This window comes from Nannospalax galili, unplaced genomic scaffold, assembly GCF_000622305.1.
Source record: "Nannospalax galili isolate Female #2095 unplaced genomic scaffold, S.galili_v1.0 scaffold11, whole genome shotgun sequence".
NCBI classification, from domain to species: domain Eukaryota; kingdom Metazoa; phylum Chordata; class Mammalia; order Rodentia; family Spalacidae; genus Nannospalax; species Nannospalax galili.
The window spans coordinates 6,023,855-6,035,894 of NW_008330735.1; the positions used below are offsets into that span (position 1 = coordinate 6,023,855).

Sequence of the window (12,040 nt, forward strand, 5' to 3'; positions counted from 1 at the left end):
GTATGTGCATTTTAGTGTCAATTGTATTAAAAATGAAATTTTCTGCATGAAACTCTGTATTTTAATAAAGAAATGGAGATCTTTTTTTAAAGGTTAAAACCTCATTTAACATTATATTTTATAGGGTTTATACTGAGTACAACATTGTATAACTGTAATAATTCAACTGTAAACCTAAAAATATACAGCCAATTTTGTAAGAGATGCAGCCTAGCCCAGAAAATGGTTATTGAATATGTCAATGCTGATGTAATGTGGTTATTAAATAAATAATTTAAAAAATAAAAAAGAAAGAAAGAAAGCAGTCTGAGCATGGGTCCGGGCAGGGAAACCAGTAAGCAGCATCCCCCACCACCTGTACTCCAGCTCCTGTCTCCAGGTTCCTGCCTGAGTTCTTACCTTGGGCTCCCTGATGAATTGTGGCCCAGAAGATGTAAGCCAAATAAACTCTTTCCTCCCCACCCCCCAAAAAAATCAGTAGCCTTTCTATATACCAATAACAAGCAACTGGAGAAAGAGTACAGGGAAATACTCCCATTCACACTTGCTGCAAAAAAATAAAATATCTTGGAATAAATCTGACCAAAGACACCAAAGATCTCTACAATGAAAATTTGAAATTGTTAAAGAAAGATATTGAGGAAGACACCAGGAGATGGAAGGACCTCTCATGCCCATGGATTGGAAGAATTAATATTGTGAAAATGACCATCCTTCCAAAAGCAATATATAGAATCGGTGCAATCCCAATCAAAATCCCCATGACACACTTTACAGAATTAAAAAAACCATCCTTAAATTCATATGGAAACACAAAAGACCCCGGATAGCCAAAGCAACTCTGAGTACAAAGAGCAGCACTGGGGGGATTACCATACCAGATCTCAAAGTACACTACAGAGCTATAGTCATAAAAATAGCATCGTACTGGCACAAAAATAGACACATAGATCAATGGAACATCGTTGATGATTCAGACCCAAGTACACGCAATTTCAGCCACCTGATATTTGACAAAGGTGCCAAGAAAACACAATGGAGGAAAGACAGCATCTTCAACAAATGGTGCTGGCAAAACTGGATCTCCACCTGTAGAAGAATGAAACTAGATCCTTATCTTTCATCTTGTACAAAAGTCAACTCCAAATGGATCAAAGACCTCAATGTGAAACTGGAAACTCTGAAACTATTAGAAGAAAATATTGGCAGTAACTTACAAGATATAGGTATAAGAAAGGATATTCTAAATTGGACAGCAGTTGCTCAGGAATTAAGGTCAGCAATCAACAAGGATCTCATTAAAATAAACCCTGGTGTGGTGGCATATGCCTTTAATCCAAGCACTTGGGAGGCAGAAGCAGGGGGAACTCTATGAGTTCAAGGCCAGCCTGGTCTACATAGTGAGTTCCAGACCAGCTGGGGCTATAGGGAAACAGAAAACCAACAGCAAAAGAAACAATCAAAAAAGTGAAGAGAAAACAAAAGAGAATGGGAAAAAAATCTTCACCAGTCACACCTATGACAGAGGTTTAACATCCAGAATATATAAAGAACTCAAAAAACAATGAAGCAAGAAACCAAATGACCCAATTAAAAGATGGGCTAAAAACCTAAACAGAGAGTTCTCAAAGGAAGAAATAAAGATGGCTAAGAAATATCTCAAAAAGTGTTCAACATCATTAGTAAATAGGGCAATGCAAAATAAAACTACCCTAAGGTATCACCTTACCCCAGTCAGACTGGCTAGGATCAAGAGAACAAATGATACCAAATGCTGGTGAGAATGTGGAGAAAGGGGAACAGTCTTTCACTGCTGGTGGGATTGCAGACTCATGTGACCCCTACGGAAAACAGTGTGGAGAACTCTTAAAAAACTAAAAATGAACCTAACATATGACCCAGTTATTCCACTGCTTGGCATATACCTAAAGGACTCATTCTATTGTAAACACTTGTACAACCATGTATGTTGCTGATCTTTTCACAATAGCTAAGAGATAGAAGCAACCTAAGTGTCCCTCAACTGACGAGTGGTTAACAAAAATGTGGTATATTTACACAATGGAATTCTATTCAGCAGTAAAGAAAGAGGAAATAATGAAATTTGCAGATAAATGGGTCAATCTAGAAACTGTTATACTAAGTAACATAGACCCAGAAAAATAAAAGACATATGTTCTCCCTCATTTGTGGATCCTAGCACCAAATCCTTTTAAATTCCATGTTCTTTTAATAAGATGATGCTGTACAGCAGTCTCTTCTGCATGAAATAACTACCATCATCATGACTTCAGCTGTGCCTGATTATTAAATGTCATCACAATTGGGCTTGTTGATGGTTGTGCTCCTTCATTAAAGGAGGGGCAAGCAGGATCATTGGACCCTCACCAGAGTATCCAGCCACTCTTCCCAGCCAACTGTATGTAATTTGGCTCTAATCATACCTTGTCTCCTGGATTTGGGGAGGGCTAAAGTATATAATCTGGGGAAGGCTAGGAAGAGAAGGCTTGATCGATGCTGGATAAAGGCCTTCCAGTGTGCATACCCTCAGGTCATACATACACCTCAGCAACCCCAGTTGTCTCGATAAGTAAGCTCAGTAAATTCATAGGTTTGCCAGTAAAACTGTAATCAAACATTGGTTTAACACTAGAACCTTAAAAGGGAATAACCATTGCTTAGCATCCCCAGGAAAAGAATTCTCACAACAGATGGGAGCTTGAGAGATGGCTCAGTGGTTAAGAACACTGACTGTTCTTGAAGAAGACCCAGGTTCAAATCCCACCACCCATATGGCAGCTAACAACTGTCTGTAACTCCAGTTCCAGAGGATCTGTCAGCCTCTTCTGTCCTCCACAAGCATTGCAAGATATGTATGCACTTACCTACATGTGGCAATACATGCATACACATAAAATAAAATAAATAAAAATATTTTTTAAAAAGAAAATAGGAATGTAAAAGATGTTAAAAGGATACAAGAATGGAGGTATTTTCCAAAATAGAAAAAAATGAGAATACCTAAGCAAGTGATGAAGGTCTGTGTAGGCTTGTTATGATATATAAAGAATGAGACAAAAATAATATACACATAATATTAAAATTTCTAAGGTCATAGTTTAGTCAACTAGTTTAAGGAACAAAATATATATCTAGTCGAGGTTTATCTGAGAATATTTGGTTTTTTACCCAAGCTTTAGCTACACAGCATACGGTAATTAAAGGACCAGACTGGTGGAACTAACCTTATTGGATGTTTAACACCCATACTTTGAGGCCTATACTAATCTGGTCAGAGGGACTTAAAGTACAGGTTTTGATCCTTGCCCTCCAAGGTCGACTAAGTTCCAGGGGGCTATGGAATATCTCTCAAAATGTCCTGTAACTGTGGTGAGTCACCTGTCCTCTTGTTCAGGGAGGCCATGGAGACCCCACGAGATGGAGTTGGACCAGTGTCTGGACTACAAAGAGGGGGGTTGACTCAGAGGAAACGTCTCATCCATGCTTCCAAGTGAAGCCAGACATGATTGAGCAGGACCTTTGGCTTATCTTCACATAGATAGAACTAGTAAAAGAAAGGAGCCAAGGGCTCCTCCCAAGCCCATGTGACCCCTGAGGAATCAGATCTTTGTGAGTTCGAGGCCAGCCTGGTCTACATAGTGAGTTTCAGTACAGCTGGGGCTACAGGGAGACCCTGTCTCAAAAAGACAAAAAAACCTCTATGGTCTTAAACACCCAAAAGAAAAGTATAACCAAAGAGTAAAGTCATCAGTATATTTCTTTAAGAGTTCAAGGGATTATACTTCCCAGACATTAGGCTTAAATCCATATTAAAAAAAAAAAAAAAAAGGAGGGAACTGACACTGATACTAACCACTCTGACAGCTATCAAAATGCCTGAAAGGAAATCCTGAATCCATCACTCCCAAGTCCAGCCTTGGCAGACAAAAGAAAAATGAGGAGGAACCCAATAGAGAGATGGTTTTGGAAGCTCTCATCAAGAAATTTCAATGCACTCTCATATGAACATTTGAAATTTGCCCTGTTCTTTTTTCTAGTTCCCTGTCTAGAACTTGTAATGCTAATTACTCTTGTCTTTACTTCTCCTTCACATCCCCTATTCACTAGTCAAGGACTTTCTTTTCCCCTACAGATAAGAGTTACACAATTTGGGAGTCTTTTAGATAGACCCACTGAAGGGGTACTCTGATTATCTCACCCTGCGTCCATCCCTGTTCAGCATGGAAGAAGCCAGAATGGTCTGCGTCCTGATTCCCTATCAATAATTTCGGTAACCTCTTTGGAGGATGGTGTGATAAGAATAGGAGGTAGAGCAGCAATCAGTTGTCAATATTCCTTTAGATAAGATTGGGGCCTACTGTTCTTTTTCCCAGTTTTATGCTGGGTTACTATCTGGGATTCCCTTTGGACACCCTGGCCAACAACTCAAAAGAAGGTATCTCCTATCTGGCATTGTTGCTTGTTATGTAGCCTTTAGCTATAAATATGGACTCTTAAAAAATTATATTGGCCCTTTTAATCTTTGGTTATACTTTCTTTTTGGGTATTTAAGGCCATAGAGTTGGCCCAGATAAACCAATTTACTTTTACTCTTTTACTTTCAGGATCTGTTTCTCAGGGGTCACATGGGCCTGGGAGGAGCCACTGGCTTCTTTCTTATACCAGTTCTGCCTGTAAAAATTTTTTTTAAAAAAAGAAAGAAAAAAATTATTTAATTAATATGCCCAAAAAAACTCACCATAGAACTTAGCAAAGGTCACACACCTCCCATACTAGCACCAAGGTCCCTGCTGAATTAAATTCCTTTTTAACTATCAGGAAAACAAAGTCTTGCCCATCTCTCTCATGCCTGGTTCCCTTTCTATCATTTTTACCTTATTTTCTGCCTCTTCATTGCTCAATTCTTCCCATGGATTCCAAATTTTCAGATCTCAAATAAAGCAATTTATCACATATCTAACTTGTACCCTTGTTTCCTTACCCTGCCCCCCCACAGTTGTAAGAAATAGTGGGCCAGGATTTCCATTCCATCCTCTCCTTCATCGAATTTACATGCCAAATTTCCATGTCTTAGCACCCATAGATGGAGCAATGCAACTTCTGCTGCAGCTACCCTTCTGTCCTAGATTGCAATACATTCTCTAGTCACTCAGCCATTTTCAAGGAATCCCCATACTCCTTTGGTGAATAACTTTCATCAAGGAGGTGCACCAATCCCTAGAACTAAATGAATGTAAACTCTCCAGGACTCCTTCCATGGACTTTCCTTCTAGGCAGACAGATTAGTGCCAGATGCATGTCTTTTTTTTTTAACTTTTATTATTTTTATTTTATGTGTATGTGTATATTACCTGCATGTAGATAAGTGCACTCGTGTCATGAAATGCCTGCAGAGGTCAGAAGAGGCTGTCAGATCCCCTGGGACTGGAGTTACAGACAGTTGTTAGCTGCCATGTGGGTGCTGGGATTCGAACCTGGGTCTTCTGCAAGAACAGTCAGTGTTCTTAACCACTGAGCCATCTCTCCAGTGCCCAGATGCATACATGTCATATCAGACCTATAGTAGGGCAACACAACTGTACTACAGCAAGGAGCCATGCCATTCTGAACCATATAAAGAAAGATCAATTCTTCTCATGGTTACCCCCACAGATGCTCACCATCAAATGCTTCATGTCTTTTTACCCATAGCAGGGGCAATACAACCGCTTCTTCCAAACTCACCTTTGTTCGGTTGTATCCCTATTCTGGAATCAAGTATTATGTAACTTCATTAAGAGGCATGAACAAACTTCTATTTGCCCCATCATGCCTCATCATGAAGTGCCTCATTAGCGATCTTTTGAGCAATCTAGTAAGCCACCTTATGAGCTACCTCATGAGTCCTCTCCCCCTTCCACACAGGAATGATAGTAGGCCCAGTCTTGTGAGGGCCTCATGTAGGAAATCAGACTATTCTGATTCCAAGATGGCAACAGCTGTATCATGCCTAGAGAACAGCCTTCTATACAACACATACGGAGAGAGAGAGAGAGAGAGAGAGAGAATTCATTCCACTTATATATGTGTTACTCATTTTATGTTCATACATATACACATATTGGTATTTTTTGTATGTGTATTTAAGAACTTAAATGGAAAACAGATTAAAATGAAATGTTTTATGAAAAAGGATCAAATTATATTAATGTAAGAGGCTGAGCAGAGTATTGATGACAGACTTCCAAGAAATATTTTGATGATCAGTTGCTTCCTATATAAAATGCATCTTGGGGCTGGAGAGATGGCTCAGCGGTTAAGAGCACTGAATGTTCTTGCAGAGGACTTAGGCTTGAATCCCAGCACCCACATGGTGGCTAACTGTCTGTAACTCCAGTTCCAGGGGCTCCAATGCCTTCTTCTGATCTCTGCAGGCATTGCACTACATAGGTACACTTACAGACATGCAGGCAGTACACTCATAAACATAAAAATAATAATAAAATAATGAAACACACATCTCAATGAAATAGATTTCTAATAAATATTGCTCATACAAAAACTTTTGTTAAAAGCTTTACTCTTTATTATCCAAATGAGAAATTCATGATACTCTAGCCTCTAAGCAATAACTATGACACAAACTCATTTCTTAGGTATTCTCCCAAATTACATGTAAGCTTAATTTTAACTGGTCAGTTTTCAAACTGAAATGGAAAAAATACCAGGCAGGCTACAACAGTCTTAACTGACCTCTAAATACATTATTATTCCTTAATAGAGGTAAAAATCAATCAAGATGACAGAATTTATTCTATTCTATGCTTGCCAATTATTAAGAGTTAAGAGAGCATAATAACAGTCATGTTTTTGCAAATATCTATGATTTTAGATAACCTGTAGAAACAAAGAGGTTTATAACTTCACTAGGAATCTCAATTTTGAAAGGTCAGCAATTATTCTAATGCTGATGAAATATCTGTGTACTACAAAAAATAACATAAAGATCAAAGAAAGTGTCCTAGCTAATCTTCATGATACATGGTCCTGGGCTCAGTGATACCCCAAAAGTCAAATCTTTGGAGAGATTTTAAAAAGCTATTTTGGAATGCCCACAACTGGCTCCACAGTAAATTACACAAGAAAAGCTCTTTCAGGACACTTCTAAGTCAGATACTTTTAGGACAAATTTGATGGCACCAGAGGACATCAGTAGAACTTCACAAAAAAATTATATGAAATTACCCATCAGAACAAGGACAAACTGGAAACCACACTCAGCACTGATGGGAAATTTTACTGTCCTTGGTATAGACTTCATGTGTCAGCAGAACTAACCTGTTAAAACTGTCATTCTTGTAAATTTTGTAAATGGATTTCCTAAAATTAACCCCTGTAACTGGTTCTAAATATGTTTCATCGCACCTCACTTCTCAGGATGGACTGAAACATCTCAACAGAGCGTTAGCCTTCTGATAATAGAAAACAAATTTCTTGATTTTGTGTTCCTAAACAGTATCTCCAGTAATACAGGTACTTGTATTCTTGGCATTGATTTTTACAATGCCTTCTCATTAATTTGCAAACTCATTGTTTCCAACATCTGCAGTATTTTAATTACTTTCTATTGCTGTGATAAAAACACTGATCAAAACCAACTTGAGGAAGAAAGGGTTTATTTTATCTTACATCTCCCAGATCATGGGCAGGAATATGGGGGCAGGAGCTAAAGCCTAGACCATGGAGGAATACTACTTGATGGCTTGCTTCCCTGGTCTTTACTTAGACTGCTATCTTATACAATATAGGACCACCTGCCCAGAGGTGGCATCACCCACAGTGGGCTGGGCCCTCCCACATCACTCAACAATCAAGAAAATGCGCCACAGACATGGCCACAGGCCAATCCAATAGACACAATTCCTCAATTGAGGTTCTCTCTAACCAGGTATGTCAAGTTCACAACTAAAGCTATCCAGCACATGTAGAATTAAGGAAAGGAGAGAGCTAATAGCATGTTCCTGGGTTACTCTTACTCTTCCACTCTCCAACTCATAAGACTATGAGTCCACCTTCTTCTATAGTCCTTGGCTTTTGCCATGCAAATTTGTTAGAAGTTGCCATACAACTGGCTTTTTCTCTCCTGATATGGGGCATTTCCTTACTTCAGACAAACATAGAACAAGTACTCCAAAGGCACATGTATTGAGATCAGAAGTGGGGATAATTGAAAGGCCATCAGGCTTGGCCACCCTTACCTACTGAGCCATCTCACAGACCCTATTCTAATTATTATAGTGTTATAAAATGTTTAAGAATCAAAGTGCCACTCTATCCTCTTTTTTCTCCCAGTACTTTCTGGGCTACTCTTGACTATGTTTATTTCCATACAAACCTTTGAATTAACCTAAGTACTCTCAAGCATGGTTTTGGTATTTTAAATAGAATTATATTAAATTTACTGATTAACTGAATTACTGAATTCCTATTCTGAAAATGCTATACTGTTCAGTCTTTCTATACAAAAATGAGATCTAGCCAGATTCAGCTGGGATTAGCTGTAGTGTCAGCTACTCAAAACACCGAAATGGAAAGATGACTTGAGCCCAGAAACTCAAGAGCAGACTGAACACCAAGACTCAGTCTCAAATCAAGCAAACAAAAAAACAAAAAACTCACACACACACACACACACACACACACACACACACACACACACACAGGAAACAGAAACAAAGCAGGAATTTACATTTAAAAATCTACTGTGAGTTTAATTTGTACTTACAATTTGCCTATTGTTTCTCTCCACAGACGGGTCTGTAGATCTGTTCGTTGATATAATACTACCCTGTTTTACTCCTATATTCCAGACAATCGTGTGGGTCAGATTTACCTAAAATTCTAATAACTACTAGTTAGATTTAAACTCTGTCATGTGAATTCTGACTCTGTTACCCCTAAGCTCCTATTTCCATATTGCTAAATGAGGAGGGGAACGATCATCATTAAGCTTTCACATTTTAGGTGTTAATATTGCTTTGATGGAAGGCATGAAAAGCACTATCATAAATATTTTAGTACAGATAAAGTTACAGAGAAAATCAGAGCTGATTTTTTTTCTGTCTGATTATATTATATAATAACACCCCCGGAAGCTGGTTGTCCTGGCACATGTCTTTAATCCCAGCACTCAGAGGCAGAGGCAGGAGAATCTCTGTGAGTTCAAGGCCAGCCTGGTCTACACAGTGAGTTTCAGGCCAGCTGGGGCTACAGGAAGACCCTGTCCAAAAAAAACAAAAAAAAAAAAAAAAAAAAAAACAATACCTCAGGAAAACATTACACTAGTCCTGAGCTTTCACTGCTTTTAAAATAGTCTCATTTCCCTATAAAATACTATAATGTTTTTAGGTACAAAATAGAAGGTAGGAGATCCTTGCAGACAGCCTGAGAGGAAGCCTTTGAGAGGGAACTGACACTGATTCTAACCACTCCAACAGCTATCAAAATACCTGAAAGCAACTCCTGAATCCATCACTCGAGTCCAGCCTTGGAAGACAAAAGAAAAATGAGGAGGAACCCAATAGAGAGATGCTTTTGGAAGCCCTTGTCAAGAAATTCCAATGGATTCTCATTGGAACATCTGAAAATTACCCTCTTCTGACTTTTTTCTAGTTCCCTGTCTAGAACTTATAATGCTAATTACTCTTGCCTTTACTTCTCCTTCACATCTCCTAGTCACAATTCAAGGACTTTTTTTTTCCCCCTAGAGATAAGAGTTATGCAATTTGGGAGTCTCTTAGATAGACTCACTGAAGGGGTACTCCAATTGCCTCACCCTACATCCCTGTTCAGCATGGAAGAAGCCAGAGCAGTCTGCATCCCAATTCCCTATTGGCAATTTGGATAACCTAATCAGAGGATGGTGTGATAAGAATAGGAGGTAAGAATTCAGTAGGCAGTTAGGATAAAAAGACCCCAAAGAAAGTAGCCAGTTTCTTTGCTAAAACTCACAATGTCCTTGGGCCTGTTAGCAACATACTCTGTTTCAAAGGCCAAAAATGTCAAAAGTGGAGAATGTTAGAGTAGCCAAAAGCCCCATAAAAATAAATCAATCAATCAAAGAAGAAAAAAGAGTACACGAAATTATCAGAAAAAAGTGATGGGGAGTTATGGGAGGAGTTGGAGGGAAGGGAGTGGGCATTTATCTGATCAAAGAACTTTATATGCATGTATGAAATTCTCAATAAATTATTTATTTAAATAAAAAAATAGAAGGTATCCATATTATCCTTGCTGCTGTATCAAAAAGCCTAAAAATTATGAAGCCACAAATGTCATCACAGTTTTAGCAGGAATTGTCCTGAGGCTTTGTCTCTAATAATGTACAACTCCCAAATATATTTAAGAAATTTTAATGTAATTTTGCAATAAGGATTAAAATGTACTTTAAACAAATGCTGAAATCCCAATTTGAGGGAGAAATACTTACCTTTTGCCATTTAAGTTCCTGTGTCTCCATAATAATTTTACTAATCTGCTCTTCATATTTATGTTCGGCTTCCTAAGTTAAAAAGAAAAAGAATACTATAAAAATTAGAACTTCAAAACGTTTAGTTCCTGCTCTTTCTAGAGTGTCAGAAATGGTATACTTTTGCACTCAAAAGAAAAAACCCTGGTATTTTGCAAATTAAATGGATAAATCCAGTAGGCGACTAGAGGTGCAGATCAAACAAGTAACATAAAATCTGGATGGAAGCAGGTGCCCATAGGAGAAGCAAATCTCCAGCATTTGTGCATCTAGGAATTGCCCAAGCCTAAGTGGCACATCTACAATGCAACCTCCACACCTAAGGCTCATGGAACATAGTGGACTAAGAGGTAGAGAGAAAACACTAAGGCATCTTTCAGTTTTCATCAATGAAAACCCCTCATGCAACAGTGGGCCAGGAACACAAAAGAACACAAATGGTCAAAGTGTAGAAAGTAAGAGTCTTCAGAGAGTGGGTCCTTGGACAGGACTCCTATATTAAATTCTATCCACTCAGGGCTCAGGGACCATTTCAGAAGAGGGGACAGAAAGATTGAAAGAGCCAGGGACGAGGTGTATGACCATATGGAAATAAGAGTCCTACATGCTCCTGGGACCTTGATCATATGAACCTACAGTAATGGTGTTAGCATTCAGAGACATATGCAAACTCAGACAAAACTCCAGCACAGAACTGTGGAAATAGGCATCAGGCCCCAATCTTAGTTGAAGAATTATTGACAGCTGGTCACTGCTAGGAGAGGAAGAGCTGATCTTCTTAAAGGGAAGGACTCTAGATAGACTGACTAGACACCAGTGAATGAATTTGCACTGAGGAACACCTGGGGGCACTAACTTGACATGATAGGCCTTAACACAAATGACAGAATGTATGAATTCCAGTCAGGGGAGGGCTATGGGAGGGTGCCAATGGGGAAGGAGGTATAAAGATGATCAAGATTGATTAAGATGTTCTGTATGAAATACACAAAAATTCAATTAAAAAATGACCAATATAACAAAATGTTAGTAGTGTTATTACTAGTCTGTAAAATTCTTTCATTTTGCTCTATATTTGATAATTTTCACAACATAATGCTGGAGAGAGAAAAAACAGAATATGGGGCTGAGGAAATGGCTCGGTCAGTAGTGTTCTTGCCATGTAAGCATGAGGACCTGAATTCAATCCCCAGCACCCACATAAAAAATAGGTGTGGTAGGTAGCACACACTTATATCCCAGGGCTGGGGAGGTAGAGAGAGATGGATCCCTAGGGCTCGGTGGCCAGCCAGCATAGCCTAATTGGCAAGCCCCAGGTCCCATAAAAACACCATCACAAAATGCAAAGTGGACAGGTCATAAGAAATTACACCTGAGATAGACCTCTGGTCTCCACATATACATACATGCACATATACCTGCACACATGCACGCACTCGGAAAGACACACAAACACATACATACTCTGTAAATATATACACAGAGATATTAACAGATGAAATATGTGGGTGG

The 12,040-nt window shown here is 38.8% G+C and overlaps 1 protein-coding gene across 1 annotated transcript in view; it reads right to left on the reverse strand.

Annotated features, from left to right (window-relative positions):
- The window catches only part of Ccdc73 (coiled-coil domain containing 73), a 180,938-nt gene that overhangs the window by 162,336 nt on the left and 6,562 nt on the right, over positions 1–12,040 (reverse strand). The window contains exon 2 of the mRNA XM_008851776.3: positions 10,490–10,561. Within this exon, the coding sequence (XP_008849998.1) occupies positions 10,490–10,561 (72 nt within the window). The remainder of the gene's footprint in view (positions 1–10,489; positions 10,562–12,040) is intronic.